The sequence below is a fragment of the Diabrotica undecimpunctata genome, chromosome 6 (assembly GCF_040954645.1).
Source record: "Diabrotica undecimpunctata isolate CICGRU chromosome 6, icDiaUnde3, whole genome shotgun sequence".
NCBI classification, from domain to species: Eukaryota; Metazoa; Arthropoda; class Insecta; order Coleoptera; family Chrysomelidae; genus Diabrotica; species Diabrotica undecimpunctata.
Genome location: NC_092808.1, coordinates 158076382 through 158103435, shown reverse-complemented (window position 1 = coordinate 158103435; position 27054 = coordinate 158076382). Strand labels below are relative to the sequence as shown.

Here is a 27054-nt window from a genome sequence, read left to right as displayed (position 1 = left end):
ATAAAACAACAAATATCGTACACACAACAAAAAACGGAAACGAAAATGACAAAGGAAAAGGACATGAATAGATTAGATAAGATAAAACAGACGAGCAGGAAAAAATATAATAGAAAAATGAAAAAACGCGATGAACTAAAAATAAGTACGTGGAACATCAGAACAATGCTTGAACCAGGAAAAATGCAGGAGATTGTCTCAGAACTAGAAAGATACCAAATTGATATTGCAGTGATTCAAGAAATTAGATGGGCAGGTCAAGGAGAAATAAATAAAAAAAACTACACACTACAGTATTCGGGACATGGAAAACAAGGTCAATATGGAGTTGATTTCATAATTATGGGAAAAATAAAAAATAACATTATGCAATTTAAACCAATAAATGAACGTATGGCTTACCTGAGAATTAACGCCAAACCATTTAATATATCAATCATAAACGTATATGCTCCAACTGAAAGTGCTGCTGCGGAGGAAAAAGACAAAATGTATGAGGAACTTGAACGAGAAATGGAGAATTTACCTAGAGAAGACACAATACTGGTAATGGGAGATTTTAACGCCCAAGTAGGTAAGGAAGACTACATTAACCAAGTAGCAGGTAAACACACATTACACGAAAAAACAAATGACAATGGTCAAAGATTATGTAACCTAGCAGCTAGTACCAATATGATTATCATTAGTACAAATTTCGAACATCCTAAATACCATAAAGTAACATGGATTTCCCCAGACCAAAAAACATGGTCCCAAATAGACCATATTCTGATTACAAGAAGGAAACAAACATCGGTTACGGACGTGAGAACTTACAGAGGTGCGCATGCAGACACAGATCATTTTATGGTGACTGCAAAGGTAAAACAAAAAGTCAAAAGAACTCTAAAAAACACGACAATGAAAGACAAATGGTACGTAGAAAAACTGAATGCTCCAGACATAAGGATTAAGTATGCTGATGACATGAACAAAAAACTAAAGGAACAGTGTAAATATACAAAGGATATAGAAACAGAATGGAGAAATTTAAAAAAATGTATAAATGAAACAGCGGATGTACATATAGGAATAAAAAGAAACAAAAAAAAACAAGAATGGTATAATGAAGAATGCCATAACATGCTAAAAAAGAAGATAGAAATTAGACAAATGTGGATAAGAACAAATAGACAGGATTATAGGGAAGAATACAATAGAATAAGGAATGAATGTAAGAAAAAAATAAGGAAAATTAAACGTGCCTGGTTAGATGATAAGATAAAAGAAATAGAAAAAGAAAGTAAGAACAGAAACACAAAAGCATTTTATAAGAAAATTAGCGAGCAAAACAAAACTTTTAAAGGAAAGATAAAAGGCATAAAAGATAAAAATGGAAAAGTATCAGAAAATGATGAAGAGTATAAAGAAATTTGGACTCACTATTTTAAAGAATTATTAACAGAGCAAGAAGATCAAGACCTAAATGAAAACGTAGAAGAAGAGACAATGATGTTAGGAAACCAGCTAGAAAGACCAACAAAAGAGGAAGTTGAGGAAATTATAAATAGCAGCCGTAATGGTAAATCTTCAGGATCAGACGGGATCAATATGGAACTTATAAAATATGGTGGTGAAGAATTAAAAGAAAAACTGTACAATTTAATAAAAGACATATGGGACGAAGAAAAAATGCCGGAAGAATGGAACAAAGGACAAATTATCACGATTCATAAAAAAGGAGACCAACAAATGTGTAATAACTACAGAGGACTGACGCTATTAAACACAGCATATAAAATTATGTCGACCTTAATACATCGAAGACTGACCAACGCTATGACGAATATCATAGGACACTATCAATGCGGATTTATTAAGGGAAAGTCTACAACAGATGCCATACATACAGTTAAACAAATTATGGAAAAAGCTCATGGATATAAAATAGAAATTGAACTGCTTTTTATAGATTTTCAGCAAGCATTTGATACAATAAAAAGATCAAAATTAATGGTAGCTCTGAAAGAAATGGGAATACAAAACAAATTAAGACGATTAATAAAAATGACAATGAGTAGAACTGTAGTGAGTATAAAAACTCAAGTAGGAGACACAGAAGAATTTGTCATAAATAAAGGGGTTAGACAAGGAGATTCGTTATCAGCAACCCTGTTTAATCTTGCCCTGGAATACATCGTCAGGAAAATAAACAAAGGTACCCTTAGAACTAGAGAAGGACAAATAATAGCATACGCTGACGATATTGTGCTAATAACAAAAAATAGAAAAACAATGGACAAAATGTTAAATGAAATGGTAACAGAAGGAAAAGTAATGGGATTAAAAATAAACCAAGAAAAAACAAAAATAATGAGATTTGATAAAAACTTCGAAAACAAAAAGGTTAGACTAGGCGAATACATTTTTGAAGAAGTCGAAAAATTTAAGTACTTGGGAATATTAATAACAAACAATGGAGAAAGAGAAACAGAAATCAAAGAAAGGATTATTACAGCAAATAAGACCTTCCATGCAAATAAGAAATTACTAAAAAATAAACTATTGAGTAAGAAATCGAAAATGAAGGTATACAAAACAATAATTCGACCGACGATGATGTATGCAGCCGAAACCCTCAGCATGACAAAAAAACAAGAGGAAAACCTTAGAATACAAGAAAGAAAAATACTAAGAGCAATACTGGGACCAATAAAAATAAATGAAAATGAATTTAGACAAAGAACGAACCTTGAGCTACTGGAAGAAATTAAGGAAGATATAGTGTGTAAAATAAAACAACAAAGAGCAAAATGGCTAGGGCACGTATGGAGATCAGGATCAACTACGACGATATTCTCAATATTGGAATGGACACCAGCTGGCAAAAGAAGACGTGGAAGACCAAGATCTACATGGTTACAAGAAGTTGTAAATGATCTCAACAAGGCGGGCATACGACAGTGGAAAGGAAAAACCAGAGATAGGACACAATGGAGAAAAATAACTGAGAAAATTAAATAAGGAACATGAGGACTGATCTACCTCAAAACATAGATCTAGAGAGCGTAAGCGGCGTAACCCCTAAAGGGGTGTTTAGCCACATATATATATAATTATAATCCAGATTTAGCCATATGGCTCACACTGCCTCTAAGGGGAAAATTCACTCATCCCAGATAGCTACTGTATCAAAAGTCCTCTGGTGGGACTCTTTCCGTGTTATCGAGCCCTAGGTGACTTGGTATGTTGGAGTATCTCTCAAAAATTTTGGTACACATCTGGACGTTGCGAGGAATACAGCTTTCTGCATGACCTTATAGTGATGTTTATGTAGACCCAGCTGTTTTATATTCTCTAGGAGGTTTTTGAAAATAACACCAGAAGTAGATAGAATAACAGGTACTGTCTGGGTACTTTCCATTCTCCATTGATTTATATATCTATATTTATATTCTAATGACTGTTCAATTATAGAAACTGTTTGTGTTATTGGGGAATAGTCAATTTATTTTGGGCTAAAAGTAAAACTCTTAAACTCTTTGATCTTACTCGAGCTTTCGGAAATTTTATTTCCTTTTTTAAGTCAATTGCTAGTGGTTAATAATTAACACAATTGCTTTAATAAACATAAAGAAATTAAATAAAATAAATATTAAACAAATTCCAATTTCAAACCACAACATTAATTACAATTTTGAACAAAATAATAATTTGACATTTAACAATACTGTATATTGACCGATTCAGACCGATAGTGTCTGGGTTTTGTAATCTAAATCGTGGTTAACTATTCGGGGAGAATCAAAACTAACAAAAGAAAAATTGTTTAAAAAAATAATAGAAAATATGCGATTATAGAGAGAGGCGAAATATGAAGAAAAAAATGCAGTAACATTTTATTTGGATGAAACGTGAATTAATGAAGGTTAGTAAAAAAAGTTTGACATGGGAAACAGGTTAGAAATGCTCATGAAGCATTTACTGAAGCTTTCTCTAGTGTATTAAAATTTACAACTGCTAAACTTTGTTATTTGGTTACTACTAACATAATTCCCAAACCATTTTCTTGTTGCACTTTTGAATTTTTCCCTCTAAAGGGAACTAACTTTTAAACGTTTCAATTTCCATTTCGAAAATCTTTCTTCAGATACCTTACTAGAATAATCTGATTTACTATGAAGCAAAATCTTAATAAAAAAAATATAATGTCCCAATTTATACTATATAGTTAATAGATACTTACACAATTCAAGACATTAGAAGGAGTTTAATTCAATATAAGTGTGATTTTGACAATGTAATAGTTGATTTGAGCTTAAAAGTGTAATAATGCAATTAAAAAACTCTGTTGGGGTAGGTTCTACCTGATTTCGGTCCTGCTTTTATATTTGAAAGTTTCGACAAAGTTAATAGGGCACCTTGCAACTCAACGTAAACGAATGTGAGTTATGAAAATGAGCAGACCTACGTCTGAAATGGTGTGCTGCTGCTCAGGATGAAAATGTTGACCTTAATTTGGATTTTGGATCATGTCTTAATAATTTTAAGACGGCGTTTCACATGCCCCACTTTCTTACAACTGTAATTCAAAGTTGTAAAGTTTCTTGACGGATTCGGTTTTAATTCTCCTAGTTTAATCTCGTCAAACTTAAATTTGGACATGCATTTTATTCCAAAATGTATTATCAAATGAATATTGTATCAAGTGAAATTTCACTAAATATAAACTTTCTTTTAAAGTAGAGAGACCTAACTTATGACGTAAAAAGGTACATTATAAAAAGGTAGACAAAATAATTATCTAACAAACTATTTCTGAACAAAAAAAGAAGATAGACGTACGGTGAAACAAAAAGTAAGAAAAGAAACACATCTAATATATTATAAAAAGCACAGCAAATTAAATGGTAGGTATTGAAAAACGACAACAAATATATGTATGTTTAATATAATAAAATTAATTTCTATATCAATATCTTCAATTATACAAAAATTTTAGCCATTATCTTTATAAAGCAAACACCTTTTGGTAAATTTTAAGATTAAAGAAACTTATAGTTCTGAGAAAATAGACGTTTTTCTCCGCGGAAAGACTAATTTGTAGAAAGAGAAATACATAAAACAAATGTTTAAGTTCTAAGTGGTTATTTTAGAAAATCTGTTAGTTTTTCGCCAAGAAACTTTAACACAAACCTAATATTTATTTTAACTTAAAATAACTAGATGTGAAACATAACCCAGATTTTAAAAAATGGTGCTGGATCGTTTGCAAATGGCATTAAGGAATTTGTATCTTTAGTATTATAAAAAATGCTATTATTAATTAAAAATAGTATAAAAGAAATTTCAGAAGAACTTTTATAAAAAAAAAACAATGACTTTTCAGTAAATAATATACATATATAAATGTAAATATAATATAATTGACGACACATTATTTGAAAAATCTTTCGAGGCCTGGATTATTTCTATAGATGCCTGGCACCATATTACAATCTTGGCTGTTTTTTTCTCAAATTACATACCAAAAAATATACTTTTATTGCAACAAAAATCTTAAAGCTTTCACGAGGATCAGTTATAAACTCTAATAATGCAGTTAGCTCTCGTTAACCAACGTGAGTGTGCCATCTTTCCTGAACTTCTCTCTGCCAAATCTCCAATTAATTTAGATAGTTTGTACAAATACTAATAATATGTACTTAATTTTCATTTAAAAGAGGCAGGACAGCTTCTATTAACTACTTCTTTTTCTTCTATTCAACGGTTTCATTAATTCAAGAGCCAGGTTCTATATTTTTAGGAACCACAGTACCCAGTTCTAGATCGGCTCTAAAGTATTGTCAACTTTTTAGAGAGTTATAGATATAATCTAGAAGAACTAGTGGTAGTAGGCTGTGACTGAACTGTGGTAAATTTGAGAAGAAAAAAGGTGAAATTTCCCAACTCGAGTTTAAGTTAGGACGTCTTTTACAAAAATTTGTCTGTCAGCTTCAAGCTAAATTATTCCCAAAAGCTTGACGGTCAAACTCAAGGTTCAAGAACTTTTGCAGCAACTATAGGAAATCAAATAGTGCACTGCGAAAATATGCCAGTTGTAAACTATAGTCATAGTCATCGTCATAGTCATATTTATTGATCCTTTAAGTCATTCAAAATAAATGTATAGGATACGTCACTACAGAATTTGGTATAAAAAACATTAATGTATATAATACAATATTCACAGTGTAAAAAAAATTACCATTACGTTAACCATCAAAAGATGATCGAAATTCTGAGAACAACTGGAGTTGACGAACAAGGCTTGCGAATTATCTCAGAACTATACTGGCACCAAACGGCAACAATTGAAATAGAGCACACAACATCCGAAGACATACAAATCCGACGAGGAGTGAGACAGGGTTGCGTCTTATCACCGCTACTCTTTAATTTGTATTCGGAGTCTATATTAAGAGAAGCATTAGACGAGGTCCAAGGCGGAATTAAGATTAACGGAATCAGCATAGACAACATCAGATATGCTGATGATATCGTCTTAATAGCAAGCAACGCACAAGAACTACAAAATATAATAAATGCGGTAGTTCACCACAGCGAAATGTTCGGTTTACATCTAAACGTTTCCAAAACTAAAACTTTAGTATTTTCAAAGACACCAATAAACGTACAGGTGTATGCCAAGGGTCAAATAAGAGAACAGGTAAATTCCATAAAATATTTGGGAACAAATATCAATAGTCAGTGTAATGCAAAAAAAGAAATCCTATCAAGAATCGAACAAGCAAGGAAAACATTCATGAGCATTAAAACATTTTTTACAAGATCAGACCTTAGTCTACAGCTTAGAATCCGAATGATCAGATGTTACGTTTTTTCTGTCTTACTGTATGGCTGTGAAAGTTGGACAATGGACTCTGAAATTGAAAAAAGAATAGATGCCTTTGAGATGTATATATACAGACGAATGTTAAGGATTCCATGGGTACAAAGAGTTACTAATGTTGAGGTACTTCGTCGCATGTGTAAACAAAAAGAATTACTAAGAATAATCAAAGAGAGGAAAATGCAATACTTGGGTCATGTGCTGAGAGGCGAAAGATATGAATTACTTCAAGTTATACTGGAAGGAAAAGTACAGGGCAAAAGATCAGTAGGAAGACGCCAGAACTCGTGGCTGAAAGACCTGAGAAGATGGTTCGACCGCTCATCCGCAGAGATCTTTCGCGCAGCAGTTTCCAAAACTACAATTGCCATTTGTTTCGCCAACCTTCGAAAGGAGACGGCGCAATGAGAAGAAGAAGAAAAAAAATTGACAAAACATAAAATATATAAAATAACATTTTTACAAGTAAATATGAAGCTATTGCAGTTTGTCCTCAAGATATTTATTTATAGAATAATATTCTTTTCTTAAGAGTAAATCTTTAACATTTTTTTTAAATTTAGAGATAAGTGTTATTTCTTTCACCGTTTTTGGCAAATGATTGTATAAGGTCAGTCCCATATATCTAAAGCAATTTTGAAATTTGGATGTTCTGTGTTTAGGAACTCGTAAAGATTCAGCACTTCTTGTATTGTAGTAGTGATTGTCTGAATTTACTGGAAATGTATTGATTTCCTCTTTGACATAAAGTAAACATTTATAGATATATAGGCAGTAGAAAGTTAAAATTTGATGTTTAATAAAAACTGGTTTACAAGACTATAATTCAAATAAGATAATCAGATAATCATTCAGATAATCCAAATTAAAAATTTTACGGATAATTTTTTTTTGGTTAATGAACACCTTGTTACTATCTACTGAGTTCCCCCACAAAATTACATTGTAGCACATGTGGCTGTAAGCAAGGCTATAATAAACGTTCATTAATGCCGAGATGGGTAGTGTGTTTTTAATTCTAGATATAGCATAAAAAGCTTTATTCAATTTCATGTTCACTGAATTCACTTGCTCTGACCATTTGAGATTACAATCAATGAATACACCCAAAAACTTTGTAGAGTGAGTGAAAGATAACATATTGTTTCTATCGTGGATGGTTAAGATATAGTCATATTTAGATGAGTTGTATGAATGAAAATAAATAATTTGCGTCTTGTCAATGTTTAATATTAGTCTGTTGGTATTACACCAGCGTATAAAGCAGTCAACAACAGTCTTCATTGTCATTTTTAATTCCTCTAGTGTGCGTGCAGAGACTATTAACGAGGTATCATCAGCAAACATTGATATTATAAGTGCTCTTATGTGATCTGGTAGGTCATTAATAAAAATTAGGAATAATAATGGTCCCAGCACGTATCCCTGTGGTACTCCTTTATTTGTCGTGTATGGTTCTGAGCTTGATTCTTTCATCTTAACAACACTCTTCCTGTCACTTAAAAAATTGATTATCCATTCTAGAAATATCCGTCTAAAACCAACGTTATATAATTTATTGCGAATAAATGTTATGTCTAAGCAGTCAAAAGCACGTGATAGATCAAACAATAGTCTTGTCACGTGGTTTCTACTATCTAATTCATCATAAATACGCTCAAACGAGCTGCATGCAGCCGTGAGTGTTGACTTTTTTTATCTAAAGCCGTGTTGGTTTGGAGTTAATAAATTGTATTCTTCTATAAAATTTAACATTCTGTTGTATACAACCTTCTCTATTACTTTTGAAATTATGCTAAGGACAGATACTGGTCTATAATTTGAAATATCATGAGGGTCATTCTTTTTGAAGATTGGAATAACTTTTGCCATTTTAAATATGGATGGAAATTGGCTGGTTGTAATTGAGAGATTAACTAAATGGGTTAAAGGAATCGATATATGATCACTTATCAGTTTTATTATTTTTACAGATATGTTATCAATACCAGTACTAGGCTTATTTTTTAGTTGTTTGATTGTATTTTTTATTTCAATTGGAGTTACGGGTAAAAAGAAAAATGTTTTGTTACACATTTTTGAGGTAGTACAAGAAGAATGTAACGATGTGCCAAAATGAGTTTGAAGATTGTATTCTGTAATTGTAGCAAAATATGAGGCAAACGAATTAGCAATATCACAAGACTTAGTAATAATTTTAATATCATAATGTAGAATAATATCAGACCTGTTCTTTTGCCTACCAGTTTCACTGTTTACTAAATTCCAAATTGTTTTTGGTATATTGTAAGATTGATTAATGAAGTCACTATGAATGTTTTTTTAGTATTTATTAATAGAGAATTATATTCTTTTTGTGCCTGTTTATAGGTATCTTGAGACTCGAGACTCCCTATATTTTTTGCTATCCAGTGTAGATTTTTTAGTTTTTCACTAGCGTTATAACATTATTGACTGGGAGTTATTAGAAGCAAATTTAATTGACTGGAGTGCCAATCAGAAATATTTGTTTCTAATTTATGTCACACTTTCTACAGGTAATTATTCTGTCGATTAATTAAACCGAAGCCCTGGAAAGTTGAGTCATTCTTGATGGTTCACGTTGGCGAATCGCATTCTACGTCTTTATGTTAGGACTGAAAATCCAATGTCAGAATTAAAGAAACTGACCAAATTTATTCTCACGATTTATGCTCCTTTATGGCTTCAGATTAAATGCAACTCATCAGGTGTAAATAGTGCAAAGCATGTTTACAAACAATAAAACGTAGTCAATACCTAGAGAAAAATTTCAAAAGTGTTGTAGACCCAGTAATTCAAAGAATTGCCTATTTTGTACATCCGGACAATTTTCTGCTATGTATGCTGCATGACACTCGCCCGCATATAAGAGAGCTTCCACTTCGTCACATTCTCAATGCAAAAACTAAAGCCAATAATGATTTATCTAATATCCGACCTTTTATTATTCCACTAATTAATTTTGACGGCAAACGACGATATTAATCTGATTGATTGACAAAACAATAAAATAACTTGCCCTTCATTGCTTCAATGTTTGAAAGTAGAGGATTTGAAAAATATTATTTCCCGTTCTCCTGAAAAATTAATCGACATCGCTATGTTTTCCTGTCACATCTAATCTTTAGAAAGATTCGTGAAGCTCGTAACTGAAGAATCTTCATCGATTGTTGGGTTGTTGGTTGATTTTAGCAAATATATGCCAGAATTTGAGTAAAAAAAGACTATAAACAATAAATAATCATAATTAAGAGGGGGGTAGGGAGTGAGTAGAGGAATAGAAATGACATATTTCAAAGATATTTCAATTGGATATCATTTTTATAATAACATGTAATTACTTAACTTTTCAGTTAAATTCATGGTTCGTATTTTTTATTTTTTTAACCCCCGGTCGAGGGCAGAAGATGAACATTTTTTTTAAAAATCGCAAATAAAGATTAGGTTTGTAAAACCAATTGGCAACTTTTACGCACTATTCCAAAATAGTTTTCGAAACTTCGATTTTTCGATCCACCCTACTGTCTATTCTCTTGATTGATAGGTCTCGAGTTTTCTTTCCATTCTTATAATTATTACTCACCTAAAAACTAATATGTCAATAATTCTCTAAATTCGCCTGTCTCCTTGAATATTGGCGCTGTGAAGGTAGATATTGAAAAGCAGTTTAAGTTTTTCAAGTAAAATATCTCCAATTTGTATGGCTTCTGATACTATTTTATCCTCGCCTGGGGTTTTTATTTTACTCAGGGCCTCTTTGATTTCTATCTTGATATTTTAATATATTTATTAATCCCTGGTTTTTTGAAAGTCCCAAGGGAGTCGCAATAGTCAACCTAATGGGCATAACATTATTATTAAAACAAACAACCTAGAATGAAAAGATCATTTTTTGTAATACATTATTGTATATATTGTATTGTATATTGTAAATATGTAATACAATTTTTTTTTAACGTGCTTGTGACAGCTTCGACCATTAGCACGAGACACCGTGGATACAATTATATATAAGATACAATTAAATATTATAATATACTATAGTTATATATTATTTAGTAAGTTTTCTAGCTTCAGGAACTGGATAGCTGTGATGACTTGGCTCTGGTTCGATAATATATCTTTGATGTCGCCCTTCATACCCAGAATAAATTTTTAAATACTAAAATACTGAATGTTCTGTAACTCGCCATTAGTTTTTTCTTTTTTTTGCATAAGATACCCAAAATTGCACACTTTACGCTTTTAATAATATAATAATAAATAGTGTCTTTACTGCACACATTTGCCAGATTTACTAATCATTCAAAGATTTGTTAAATACAAAACAATTATCTGGGGTACAGAATTTTCATTTTTACGAAATAGATGCGAATTTCGGTGAAATTTTCAACATATATGCGAAAAATGCGATATATGGAGGTTTTGTTTATTTCAGCGAAATATCTGCAGGTGCTCAATTCACCCCTAAATGAGTAGGTAGTTACGAAGGTATGGAAACATTTTACGGAGAGTTTTCTATTGTAATTTTTGAAAGGATTGTTAATTGTTGTAACACGTGTTGAAACAGAGGGATCTTTCATTGTTTATCATTAAGTAGATAAAGAAAAGATAAGGAACTAATATTCTTCAATGTTGATTCTTTGAGAAATATAAATAAGGCGACTGTTATTATCTGCATTTCGGTTTCTTGTATTGGTAAAAATCTAAGTAAAGATAAAAGTCGGGCAATTCTTATTTTCTAAACATATAAATAAGTAAACCAGAACAATCAGTGCTCATTTTTTGCTGAGTGAGCACATAGTCTATTAAAAACGTTTTCATAGTAAAACAAAGTTACTTAAAGTATCCCCTAAAATGGGACGCCCTAAAACAATTTTGAGTGATCGAGTCAAAGAATTTGCAACAGATGGCCCGTATCTGTGTGAGATAAATATTGTGATGTGTAAGTATTATAATACTCGTTAAGAAGGTGATAAAAGGGACACACTGCAAAAATATGTGAAGTCGACTAACCACATTAACAATAAAAAATGTATAGCATCTACTTTAGGAACTAAGCGACAAATGTCAATTGCTAGTGGCTTTGAGAGACAGAAACGAGCAAAAGAAGAAAATGATACTTTTGTGGAGGATACAGTTAGTATGTGTCTGAAGGTCAACATTCCACTGCATAAATTGGATCATCCAGCTGTGCGTGAATATGTTGCTAAATATGTGCCGGGGTCGGCTGCTCTTTCATGTGCGGATACTTTAAGGAGAAAGGTAGTGCCACGGTGTGGGCTATCTGAAAGCCAATACAAAGCAACCGCTGAAAGATAAGCCCATTGTAATAGAAGCAGACGAAACTTCGGATGGACAAGGAAAATGTGTTTTTGCTATTCTTTTCAGAACTATAGATTCTGTACTACATCAAAAATGTTTTTTAGCAAGTGTTAACTTCCTTGATACTGCCAATGCATCAACGTGTTAACAGTCAATTATAGATATATTAAAAGACTTTAAAATTTATTATTCACAAGAAATTCTAATAGGGCCAAATATAGTGTTGGGTTCATAAAGTTAATCTTATTGGTAATGTTTTTGTAGGAGAGTTCAAGAAGTTAAACATGTTTACAGCAAAAGTCAAGTCAAAGAAAAATGAAGAACTCTTACTTGAATTATTTAAAAGAAAACGTACCCAATCTCTCAACAAAACTTTGTCCAGCATGAGTTGTAACTAGATGGAACTCTTGGTTCTCAGCAGTGTCGTATCTTTTTTTTTTTCGTCTTTATAGAGGGGTGGTCTGGAATCTTCAAAAGACAAAAAGACATCTCAGTCCAGGACGCCGCCTGACTAACTTTAGTGCAGGATTCATTCTTCGTACTCCCGGCGATAGTTTCCGAGGTACTTTAAAATGCCCTCTCGTCGCCGAGTCTACGCCGAACGCCTACCTGCTAAATCAGACCCTCCCCTGTCCTCCAGTGATCCGAAAGCGAAATGGCCGCTGTAAGGCCGGCATCACTTCCAAAGTACTACCTTTATTCATTCATTTTCTATTCCTGCACATCCACACTCTATTCATCAGCAAGGAGGCTCCTGCCTCGTTCCAGGTAGCGCGTAGAATATCATATCAATAGCAGTGTCGTGTCTAAGTGAATATCTAAATCACGTACTCATTTTTTTTATGTATGGGAGAATGAAATTTCCAGTATTAAATTTCTCAAAGATAATTATGCCGATGAAACTTTCAGACGTAAACTAGAAATTCAAATGACCTTCACCACTGAGTTCTGTCTAAAATTAATAAAATTAATAGATAATTTGAAAGGAGCCCGTTATCCATTCGATTATCTTTTATGGAACAAATTAGAGGAGTTAAAATCGTGAATTAAACACCATCCTCAAGGTTACTTTGATGTAAAAACATCTCGATTGCTCACTGAAAACGAAGAAATTGACGCTACACTAAAGAAAATGCTTATGAAAGCAATCGACAGAGCCTTTAATAAACGAACTCTCCATACGACTTTAAAATACAAACGAGGCTTTCTTACACATTGGACAGTTATTCAACCCATGCATAGCTGCAAGTTTTACTGTGAACCCGAGTGTACTCTCAGAAGGCTTTTCTAAAATTCCTTTTTTTAGAACAATGACACAATTAGAGTACATAGATAGATACACTCACTTTCATAAATTAATCCTTCAATCGATACGAAATGGGAACGAAAATCCCAATGTGAAGGATATTTTGCTTGCTACACAGTGCAATTTTCCGTCATTTGCTCTAGTAGCATTACAGAGCACCTGGAGTCCAACAAACAGCGCAGACGCAGAACGATATTTTAGCAAATATATATCACCTTGGTTGGTTATATTTTTTACTTATTAGTATTATTGTACTTGCTAGAATTTACTGTCAATAGCATTATAAATGAATAATACTTCTTTGAAATAAATATCGACTATCTGTGTAAGCTTCCCAAAATACCAAACTTTACTTAACTACCCTACGACATGTACAAAACACATAACATGACACCAAGGAAACAAGACAGTAGCTTAGAAGACGATACAAAACTATAATTTATATCTTACGTTTGTGAATTTCGGGTCGGAACTACAAACATGGCCGACTTGGAATCACTTTGAGGCATTAGAGACTATTAGACAGTTGGATAGCTGAAATTATCACTTAATGCAATAATTCAAAGTTAAAGGGACTTCGTGACGCAATCAATAGTCGGATTTAATGTCTCCAGAATAATGCTGGTGACCACGTGGTGGTTGTAATTCGGAGAATCTGCTTCTTCGAGCATAATTAATTGAAGTAATTGTTTGACGGAGAGTTTGTATGTCACGAACTGCAAGCTGGGAGAATATTAACTATGTAATATAAAGAAAATTTGTTCGATATTATATATTCCAAACACATCTTTGTAGAAACTTTGTTACGTTATATACACATAAAAATACATTCTTACAATACTATCGAAAACGTACGGTTATAATTGAAACGTTTATTTGAAAGACAACACTTATAAAAAAAATTTAATTTTGGCAAATCAAGAAAAACTGCCCAGCTTCCATTTATTTTAAACAAAAGTTGGTAGAAACTTAGTCGGTATAATTGTCTGTATATATGATATATTAAAACTTGTCCAGGTAGATTCTTTCTGGTTTCAATGAAATTTTTAGTTTTGGATTCTTTAAAAATAAATGCTTAAAACTTTTGTCCATAAGAAACCAGTCAGTTTCTTTCCTAGCATGAACCACTTTAAATTGGGAAGGTTTGGACGACTGCCGAATAAGATAATCCCATTCTTCTGGAACATCAACAACGGCTTTTTTTACACGAGAAATGAGACTAAAGTCACTTCCGAAACGTAGGTATGAATGTCTTCGTAATGGGTATACGTGTGTTATCTCGATGCTAATTTCAGTAAAGATAGTTCAAACACTCCTGACCATGGAGCTGCGCGAAGGCGGAGTCAAATTCATGTAAAGGCAGAAAGGTTCTATTGTAAGTGGAATTATACAGTGCATAGTACAATGCGTTTCGCATGGAAGTGGGGACTAAACCAAATTTCGTCTACTGCGCCGTGGTCAGGAGTGTTTGCACTATCTCTACATACACCAGGATATATGAAAAGTGAATAAAGATATTGAAAAGAATTGAAATGGTGCGGTCTTTAAATTTATCAAGTTAACCTTTAACTACGGGCGTCCCTCCATTAGTCATAACTACGTGCGCGGTGTATTCTGTACACCACCGACTAAAAACGCAAATAAAAGCCACAACTAGGTATTTTTAGTACATATATTGTATATAATAAATATAGGCATATATTTAAGAGAATGTCTTAACATAAAAAATAATACATAACGAAAATATAAAGATTAGCAACAAATATAAGAACAAAAACTCAACCACTTCTTTTTCTCTAAAAATAACCTTCTTGAGATTCTTGTATATTAGCTTAACATTAAAAATATTATAAAACTAGTATATAAATCTAAAAACTAGGAGTAAATAATCATTAACAAATGAACATATTTGAGAATTTGTGTGCTATTCACTTTCGTTTTCTTCCTCGTTTGCGTCTACTAAATTACAATTTGCACAAATTGTAACAGAGTGCTCTTTACAAACCATTCTATTACATTTGTTGCAAGATATTGTTGTAACTCTATTTTTGCTCCTTCCACAACAATGGCACCTCCCCCGTTTTTTTGCTGGTGGTTCTTCATCGTGGTCGTCTTGTACGTTTTTGTATTTCTTCAAGAATATTTTTAAATCCAGAGGTAAACTCTGTATTTCCGCCCTCTCAGAAAGATGAGGTCTTATCAATGCCAATGATAATTCTTTTAGAAAAACTCTTCTATATTTTTGAGGATTGTCGATGTTGGCAGCATAGTAGAGGATCTGGCTGTTAATTCCGGCAATATTCAGGAGTTGAAAAAACAATGCCATTGGCCATCTTCGTGTTCTTCGGGATACCGAATAGGTACTGCACATTTTGTCTACAGTGTCTACGCCTCCTTTATGTGAATTATAGTCTAAAATTATCATTGGTTTTCCTGTTTCGGGATCTACTGTAGAATTACTGTGCATGGTAGATAGGAGAATGACAGCTTTATTTTTTTTGGTGTGTAGGATACAATGGTAACTTCTTTTTGAAAACCAAAAGTGGATGATCCAATTGGTGTGTTTTTTCTTGGTAAAAACTCTGGAGGTAGTTCCCTTTTATTTCGTTTAAGTGTGCCAACCATCGTTATCTTTTCCTTCAAAAGGTCAATTGCCAACGGATAACTCGTATACCAATTGTCGCATGTTAAATTACGGTTTTTACCTTTCCAAGGTTGAAGCAGGCGATGGGTAATATCCGTTGGTGTGTTAGATTTTTTGTAGGGCCCTTCCGGTTGTTGACCACAATACACCTCAAAATTGGTGACATAAAAGGTCTGCGCGTCACATAACACAAACACTTTTAAGCCATACTTTGTAGGTTTACTTGGAATGTATTGCACAAAGTTGCATCTACCTCTAAAAGGTATCAACATTTCATCGATAGTCATTTCTTCTCCCAAGGAATAGTTGCTGCTACAGTTTTTCATAAACGTATCAAGAGTAAAGCGAATGGCAGCAAGTTTGTCAATTGATTTTCGGTCCTTTCGAGTATCTTTGTTGTCAAACCTAAGAGCAGCAAGCAAAAATAAAAATCGATCTGCGCTCATACAGGCTCGAAAGATTTCTGAGCCGGTACCATCTTTTGTCCACAATTCGAGGAAGTGTGTATGATTTTGTTTTTTAGTCCCTGCAAGAAATAATAATCCTAATAATGCCATGATTTCCTGTTTAGTCGTATCTTTAGCCTGTCTTGGCCGTTCATAATTTAATCGCATTTTTGCAATCTGCAAATTTGTACATTCAACTATATTTTCTATGATTTCATTTGTAAAGAGTTTTTCAAAAGCACTTAGTTCCGTAGTAACATCTCTCGCACAAACTGTTGGCCCAGGAAATATCTTGACAATATTTTTTGAAGGAGTTTTAGTAAATTTGCTAAGAAGAGATTTCTTATACCATTTAGTTTTTCTGTCTTTTGCTATAAAATAATCATTGTCTTCATCAAGATCTGAACTGTTTTCAATGTTACTGTTTGTGTCCGGGTCAATCGTATATTGATTTTCGTCATTCAGATCAACTTCTGATTCAGTGTCGTGCTCCGTTTTTTCTATTAGCTCGTCGTCTGTATCTGGGTCTCCACCAACATCTTCATCACATTCTTCCTCAAATATAGCTTGAGCCATAGCTCTAAGTTCATCTTCTAAGAGTTTTTGGGGATTTCTTACTGGTACACGATCCCTGCAAAGTAAATATTTTGTAGTACCTCTCGATTTATAAACGTTACCAGAAATATATAGAGGCAACGTTTGTAATTTTTATTATTTATTTCTAATTAATATTTCAAAGAGACATGACCGTATTGCTATGGAAGAAAGAACATGAAAAAACAAGACCACAAAAACAACTAGAAGGTCGTTAAATAGTCCAATAATAGGTACTTACAAATATCCAAATAGATAACGGTATATTAAGTAATGAGAAAATGCTAAAATAAAATATTTGATCAAATGTATTATCATAAAACTAGTTTTATTATAATAAAATGAAAGTTTTATTAAAATTTTAATAACAAATTACAAATTCTTTTATTCAAAACGTTGCAAAATGTCTAGCTTTTGTTACATATAAGTCGCTATACATTAATAATTCTATTTTTTAGTAGATAAACGTAATATAAATCTCACAAAATTTACTTACATAACTAGGTGCTTGGTGTACTACATACACCACTGGTAAACTTCTCCTGAATTTTTCCAACCGTCAGTCTATCTCTGCAGCAATCAATTTTACAACTGTTGAGGTTTATAGCTGACACATCAGAGATAGGTTAGGTAGAGGGACACGTGCGCAACCAGTGCTTATCAGAAATAGCGGCCAATTTAGTGCGACTGGTGTACTGAGTACACCGTAGCCCGTAGTTAAAGGTTAAGATCCTTGCTGTGCTGCAGTGATCACAGTTTGTGAACCAAAATGCGGATAGTGAGGTGGTATATTCTTCCAGTGTTACTACATGGAAAACTTTAAACCTCAAAACTAACGAAAACCACTGAAAAGTGTTTAATTGAGTAGTTTAAATTCTTGAATGAACATACGAACACAAACCTTTATTCTTCGTTTATTTGCCAATATATTAAATATGTTTTAATCTAATGGTATTAACAGATACCGCTTACATTCGTGTTTGTTTATGTATATATCTTTGATTTTATTTAAAATTTGTCGAAAGGTATACTAACTATAGACCATAAAAATAGTTTTAAAATACTCAATACTATAATTAAATCGTACAGTATTCTCTCTTCCAGATGCCCAGGCATCGATATCCGGCCCGCCGGAGGTGTACGTCAAGAAAGGCAGCACCATATCCCTGACGTGTACAGTGAACGTCCACTCCACACCCCCATCATCGATCCTTTGGTACCACGGCCACGCTGTCGTCGACTTCGACTCTCCCCGAGGTGGAATTAGCTTAGAAACAGAGAAAACGGAGGCGGGTACCACCAGCAAGTTGCTGGTGACGAAAGCCTTGCTGAGTGACACGGGGAACTACACGTGTATGCCGTCCAATGCTAGCCCTGCATCGACAGTAGTTCATGTTTTAAATGGTAAGTGAATCCATATTTTTATTATATGCTTACAGTCCAAACAAATAGAATAAAAGAAGATTAAGCTCACAGTGTTAAAAAATGTACTGAAATTTGGAAATAAATGTACTAAGAGATACTTGTTATGAGATATTGTCTCATGAAAGAAAAAATATATTGAAATGTTTTTATGTAGTATCCAAAAAAGTCTAATAAAACATTGTTGTGTTTAAAATATAATTTGGTTTAGGACTGGCAGACCAATACAAAATTGAGTTAGAAATATGTATGACATATACAACATAAAATATTGGTCTTGACAACATTTTTAGAGCACAATTTAAGGGACACAAGTCTAAAAGTCATGATACAAAATTCAGTCATTTCATAAGGAGAAAACCCGTTTCTAAACTACCGCTAAAGTCAGGTGGCTTAACAACAATCGAGAAAAATAGAGGATGTTTCATTACCCTGGACATACAAAGTAGCGATCAGTACATAAAGCTCCCCTTCGTAAATCACCCGATGGGAAGGTGTGCTGGCATAGCTTGGAGGTCGGATAGGTACCACTTCACGATAAAGTGTGACCGGTTTTGTCGTTTTATCAGTTGGCTGGCATCCAATTGGAGATTTATTGATGTCTATAAAAATAAGCATCGTAGGCACAAATATCGAGCAAATTGAAACATTCATTGACCAGCGACTTTTTGTTAGTTTATTTCTCAAGTTCTCTTCTTGGTCTTTCTCTTCTTGGTCTTTCCTTAGTGTATGTCTAATCCATTTCCATTTCTTCCTTTTAATCGTCAATGTTATTTTCTTTTGATTTGTTTTTCTTCCTAGTTCTGCGGTTGTTATTTTATCTGGACAGTACATTTCTACGATTTTTTTCAAGGATTTATAAGGGTTTGTCGTTTTTTGGCAGTTGTTTTTTGTGTCTTCAAAATTCTTCACTCCTTCTGCTATGTCTTACTTATGGCATTACATATGTAATGATTGTGCAGATTGACTCCCAAATAAATTTGTAATGGCGAATGCGTGTACAGAAGTGTAACTTCTACCGGCAGTCCCACTGGACTGCCACACCCATTTTTTTTTGACCAGCTTTCAAAGATATTGTGAATACGTCCCACTATGATAAGGTGCTTTATATAGATGCATCCCGAAATGTAGATGAAGTTGGCTATTTTGTCACTACATTTGATACAGTATTAAGGCAATATCGAATATCCAACGAATATAGCGTGTTTTCAGGAGAACTCTTCAGTACTTCAAAAGCTCTCGAGTGCCATTTTTACAATCATCAAAGTGTAGCTCTGTGCACTGATTCCTTATCCGCAATTCATTTGTTAGAAAATATTTTCAATCAACATCACCTAGTGCAAAAAATACTAGAATCGATTCATGTCCACACTTCCCGAGGGACTTCAATAACAATAATATGGGTGCCTTCTCATATCGGCATCCACGGAAATGAGATGGCTAACAGAGCTGCAAAAGACGCATCTACATTAACTTACCCATCTACAAGATACAGCTCCAATAAGATATAAGATCAAGAATCAGAATATCCAAGGCAAGAGGCACGAACTTTGGATCACTAAAGACACAAAGCTCAGAGAAATACAACCTAATATGAACAGCTATTTATCTCTATCCTCCTTGAACAGAAAAGGGAAGAGAGCAATACAATAATTGAGGATAGGACACACACGTTTGACACAAGTTCATCTTATGTCCTCTACAGACCAACAGTTATGCTCCCACTGCAACGATATTCCTATTACCGCCAAGCACATCATCACAGAATGTCAACACTACAAGGCCACTCGCCTTGCCAACAATAGTCCCACAGTTTAAATCCAAATTAAAAAAACTTCTGAACTATCCAGGCCAAACTAAAAGCCTAATAGGCTTCTTTAAGACTACAGAGTTGTTAAAAAAAATATAATTTATATAATATTGGTGATACTATAGGTACTATTGTAAACGTTTACTCCCGTGTCAATGATCAAAGATGTCGAGACAGGTTAATTCGAAATAAAAAAATTCTATAGTCAAATATTCTATTGCTATATAAAATGCAATGTTTGAAAAATACATTGATGACATAACACTACAGCTATATTTCTTAATATTCTATCTTCTCCGCTACATATGTTTAATATTCTTGTATAAGTCAGATCCTCATAATTAGATAAAAATAAATTCCAGAGGTAAACTTAAATTAAATTTTGTCTCGTGAACAATTTGAGTGGAAGTAATGGTTCTAATTTCTAGAGATGCCGTCACTGAGGATTAATTAAATGGAAGAAACCTCGCAGGAAATAAAGTCGAGGACAAAAGTGAATGCGAAATAAATATCTCGACGCGTCTGCCTCCTCCCTCTGTCCCACTGGAAACGTGTGTAGAGTGGCGTTAAAGTTTCGGATTAAAGTATATAAGAGATTGAATGAGATAACTTTGTGTCATTCAACTGATGGGAAATCCTACTTTGTTTCGTGTTGTTTCGTTTCCTTATTTTTGTAGAGAGAATTGCTTTAGTTTTCTACTATAAGTTGATAAACTTAATCCCTTCTATAAGTTTTGCACTGGACTCCCCGGGTGCCGGGGTGGAAACCGAAACGTCAAATATTAGTTACTTAAAAATGTAATTTTCATTATAATCAATCCTGATTTAATCCCATATAAACATAACGTGCACTTGAACGATAGGCCGGTTAATAACAGCTATTCGTCATCATCATCAATCAGCCAATCCCGTCCACTGCTGGACATAGGCCTCCCTCAGTTCTTTCCAGTGTTCTCTACACTGGGCCGCTTGTAGCCAGTTTCCCGCTACTCTTTTTATGTCGTCGGTCCATCTAGTCGGTGGTCGTCCTCGGCTTCTTTTATAATTTCTGGGCCTCCATTCCATAATTCGTCTTGTCCATCGTCCATCTTGTGTTCTGGCTAAGTGTCCTGCCCAGTTCCACTTAAGTCTCGTGGTTCTTTCGATGACGTCTTGAACTCCTGATCTTTGCCTGATTTGTCGGTTTGTTATGTGGTCTCGGAGGCTCACATTCAGCATTGCACGTTCCATGGCTCGTTGTGTAACTCTTAGTTTATTCGCAGATTTCTGCGTGAGTGTTAAAGTCTCTGCTCCATAAGTTTGTACAGGCAAAACACATTGGTTATAAACTTTTCGCTTGAGACACATGGGAATTGAACTTTTTAGAATATGGCTTAGTTATCCAAATGCTGCCCATGTCAGGCCTATTCGCCTCTGTATTTCATTTGTTTGATTGTCTCTGTTTATTTTGATCTCGTGTCCCAGATATTTGTAAGTGTCTGTTTGTTGTATGGTATTATTGTCGATAGTTATATTTCCACTCATTACGAGATTTGTCATAAGTTTAGTTTTCTCAAAGTTTATCTTTAATCCTGCTCTTTCAGACAGACTTTTAAGCGAATGTAGCATAGAAACCGTATCCTGTAAGTTATCTGCGATTAATACGACATCATCTGCAAACCTCAGATGATTTAATCTTTCTCCATCTATATTGATGCCCATATCTTGCCATTGGGTGTTCTTAAATATTGACTCTAGAGCTGCCGTGAACAATTTTGGTGAAATATTGTCTCCTTGTCTTACTCCTCGACCTAAGCTGAATTTTTCTGTGTCTTCGTGTAGTCGTATACTTGATGTAGCGTTCTCGTAGATGTTTTTGATTAGGGACGTGTACCTGTAATTTATTCGGCTTTGATTTAGGGCTTCCAGTACGGTTTCAAACTCTACAGTATCAAAAGCCTTCTCGTAATCGACAAATGCAAGAACCAGTGGTATGTTGTACTCGATGCATTTTTCAATTAAGATCTTTATGGTGTGCAAATGACCATTTGCTATTCGTAACGTTATCGAAATCAAAAAATAATTTACAAATCATCAGTTTAATAATTTGTAAAAGTGTGCTAGAAGTGAAAGTGCAACATCTACCCTCTGGGTAAGTGTCTGCAAATCTTAATTTAACAGTATTTCATCAAAAAGGCACATAAAAATAAATTTACAGCTAACTAAAAACAAAATAAATAAAACATATACGTATACTTCTACAACAGCCAAACCCAATATCGTCACAGTACCACCTTCACCGGCTTAAGTTAATACAAATCCAGCACCCTTATATTCAAATTTATTCAAATCAAATCAAATACAACATCCTCAGCATTCAGCTCGTGGCAAAAAGTAACAAAAAAAAAGAAATCACAAATAAATAGACCCACTAAGTAAAATACACAAACCACAACAAACAACAGATTCCAAGTGCTTCAAGAACAAGAGACCGATGGAAACCAAACTGTCAACAACAACACTGATAACCAAATGCCAACTACTCAACCAAAAGATGAAAGACCGACTATATGTCAATGATTAACTCACTGACAGGGATCGCCCCCGCTGAAATTTCATCTTCTTCTTCTTAGCCTTCTGTCGTCCATGCTTGGACATAGACCTCTCCCAACTACTTTCATCGGTCTTTATCCTGAGCATCATATTTCCAATTTATTCCGGCTATTCCTTTAATGTCATCAACCCATCTCATCTGTGGTCTTCCTCTCGTTTGGAGCGTTTTCGTATGGCTCTTTCTTTTTCCTTTTAAACCTCCTTTTTTCTTCTCGTGTAAAATTTTCATAGTCTTCCAGGTTTGATCTCGTTTTGCACTGCTGAAGTCTCTTATATGCTTCATTTTTCTATTGTTTAATAGATCTACATTCTTCGTCAAACCAATCTTCTTTTATTTTAGCCTGGTTAAGTTTTAAAAAGCCTTTATAGCCGTTGTATGGATAGCTTCCTTACATTTGGTCCAGTGTTCTTCTATACTTAAATTTTCGTCAATTTTTGTCAGCTCTTCATTTAAAATTTTTTTGTAGTTATCCCTAGCGTCTTCATATTTTAGCTCATCAGTATTATATTTTGTAAATTTTGTGCTCTCTTCCTTCTTAGCGTTTGATGTACGAGCCCTGGGTTTTGTTCTTACGAGGTAGTGGTCAGAGTCTATATTAGCACCTCTACATGCTCTTACATCTAGTACGTCCGAGAACTTTCGACTATCAATTAGTACATGGTCAATTTGGTTTTTCGTTTGACCATCTGGTGATTGCCATGTGGCTTTGTGGATATTTTTGTGAGGAAAACATGTACTCACTACCACCATTCCCAATGATGCTGCGAGTTCAATCAGGCGTAAACCATTTTGGTTGCTGACAGCATGAAGACTATGCTCGCTGATCGTGGGTCGGTAAATAGTCTCTTGGCAGACTTTAGCGTTAAAATCACCAATAATAATTTTTATGTCGTTGTTCTGACATTGTCTAAGCGCTTTCCAGTTTCTAGTACAATAAGTCCTTCTCCTCGTCTTTTTGATCTTCAGTGGGAGCATGGATATTGATAATGCTGTAATTAAAGAACCTGCCTTTAATTCGGATTCTACATCTCCTTGGACATATTGAATACCTTGGACATATCCTCTGCTGAATATTCATTAAGTGTATTGGACAGCCTTCTTAGTTTAGCTGCTCTATACAGCGTACGCACATTCCAAGTAAATAAAGCAATTCAAATAAATCATTAATATTATCATTAACCATATTTCGTTTGCCAAGTCGTCGACAAAAAGTCCGTCAGGCTGATTGTTTTGAAGTTTCCGTAACAGAAAAATTTTTACAGGAAGGGGGTGTTAACCCACTTCCCAATTCCCAACCTGGAGGACCAGTTCACCCGCTCTTGTCAGTTGCCGACCCAACCTTCCACCCGGGTTGGATACCGGGTCTCCAGTTGGGTTGCTCGGTTTAACAGGGGACACCAACGTGAAGGTCGGAGTCGGATTTGAGTAGAAGAGTCTAATTGGAGTAAACTGGAATTAACTCCATATTTTCGCATCCTACTCCTTTGTCCCCAAAAAAAAACTATATATATATATATATATATATATATATATATATATATATATATATATATATTTCAAATTATTTTTTCGACCGTACTGTTTTAAATATTGATTTATAGTATCAGCAATCGGTCAGGAAATAAAACTCTATTTGTTCAGTCTCAATATTTCGTCACGATTTTGTGACTTCTTCAGGAGAAAACTGTAAATTTATTAGAATAATTAATGATTATATGTAAACAAAATTAATATTTTAATACTTACAACTATAAGAATGAAAATTTAAATTTTTTTGGCATATCTAAATAAATGACATATTTGTTTGATTTTATTTAGGAGTTATGGTAACCGCAATATTTTATAGACTGAATTCCCGTTGTACAATTTTCAGCGAGTAGGTTAAAATAAACAATTACTATGACAGTATTATTCATTTTATAAAGTGGAAAAATGGAATTAATAGAATTGAGAAAGAATCAGGAACACGACAAATTGATCTATAAAATGTAATTGATGGTATGTAGTCAGTTATTGCAATACTGATATTTAGGAATGTAATAAAATTATTGGTACAGTTACTAGAGAATTACTAAGTTTGTGTTTAAATGTTAAGATCTATCATATTATATATTGTTTAGTATGTTGCAGTAGATATTACTTAAATGATTGGTGTCTGTCTTATAATTGATAGATTCAGGAGTTTTATTAATGTGTACCATTTCAAGGAAAAGCCGATTTTTATAATTATCAACTTGTTCCAAGATTTTTACATTATTAAAGTCAAAGTTATGTCCTGTCTTCAAGTGGTGGTCCACTAAGGCACAAGAGTTTTTTTGTATGTTACAGTCACTTTTGTGTTGAGTGACACGTTTTTTAAGCCACTGTTGACTTTGACCAATATAACAACTTTGACATTGACTGCAATTTAGTCTATAAATTATATTACTCATTAATGAATTTGGAGTTTTAACTTTTATTTTTGAGAATAACCTTGAATTTAGAAGTGGATTGTATTTAATTAATTTAATGTTCGGAAATGTTTTGAAAAGTGGGACAATTTGGTCTGTTAAATTTTTTATGAAAGGTATTTTTTTATATGAAACTGGTTGTGGATTATTTATTAAAGCTCTATTGTAAAAGTTAGTGTTATAAATAAGTTTTTTTAATATATATATATAAGAAGTCACAAAATCGTGACGAAATATTGAGACTGAACAAATAGAGTTTTATTTCCTGACCGATTGCTGATACTATAAATCAATATATATATATATAAATATATATATATATATATATATATATATATATATATATATATATATATATATATATATATATATATATATATATGTACATAATATTTATATAACTTTGACATGTGACAAGAAAGCAGTTTCAGAACCTTTTTAAAAAACTGTAATTTGTTATATAATATGTTACATATTTAATTTTCAATGTTTATCTACTGAATATATTATTAAGTAATCGTTATCATTATGATGTCTATTATTATTTATGTGCATCCTACCGTTTTAGAAGAGTGGTTAAACGAATTTTATCTATGAGAGACAAAATTTGTGCCAGATTATTAATTTTTAATAATTTTTGTGTTAATTTAACATACTCAGTATCTATATAATTCGGCATACATTGCACATTTACAAGATTTTTCTACTGTCTATCTTTTATGCAGATGTACACTGGTTATCGCTCATTAAAACAATATGCCGTGGACTCGACAATAGAACGCACAGCTTTAACTAGAGCTTTAGTTATGGCTTAATCCACAAAAGACTTATTGTTCACGGTTGTTGTCATTAACTATTATGGGCGGCTCCTGGCTGCCCTGGGCCACTGACAAAAGTGTCGCTCATACAGGTCGGACGTTGAATGGTCATTGTGACGATACATCAAACAACAAACTGAAGCTCCGAAAGGAAATGTGCAAATAAAACCTTCTAACTAGGAGGGTAAATGTTTTAATGACCGACATTATTTTAGTTCTGTTTGTCTTACTAATAAAATAAGTAATAATTTATTATAGACAAGAAAGAGAGAATTAAGCAGGTTTTGGACGCTAACTCCCTATACCAGCGGTCGGGGAACCGGCGTAAATTACCCCAAATGGGGTAAAAGTTAAATTTTTGGGGGTAAAATGAAACTTTTGTGAGTAAAAAGTATATATTTTTAATTTGCTATTTTATAAACCTGTTAGTATTTTTTCAACTTAAACAATTTAGCGACATATGCAGGCCACGCCATCTTACTCTCCACCATTAGAGTGTTCTCGAGTTATATCTTTGTGTAGTAAAGCACAATCCCGGCCCCGACTACCTGTTCAGTTCGTGCTATACCGTCAAGATACAAATATATTCACGAGTCAGTGAGCGAGTTTTTACTAATTAGTTGCTGACAAGATCACCATTTTATCATTAATCATCGATCAAGTTAAGCTGCAATTTAAAAATTTAATTCAAGTATTTTACAACTATTATTTTGTGTCTCCCTTAAGATGGCAGCAAATAGAAAAAGAACAT

The 27054-nt window shown here is 33.4% G+C and overlaps 1 protein-coding gene across 1 annotated transcript in view; it reads left to right on the top strand.

The window, feature by feature from the left end:
• Positions 1–27054, top strand: part of LOC140444200 (limbic system-associated membrane protein-like) — a 231781-nt gene that overhangs the window by 148193 nt on the left and 56534 nt on the right. Inside the window, exon 3 of the mRNA XM_072535932.1 lies at positions 18315–18614. Coding sequence (XP_072392033.1) covers positions 18315–18614 — 300 coding nt within the window. The remainder of the gene's footprint in view (positions 1–18314; positions 18615–27054) is intronic.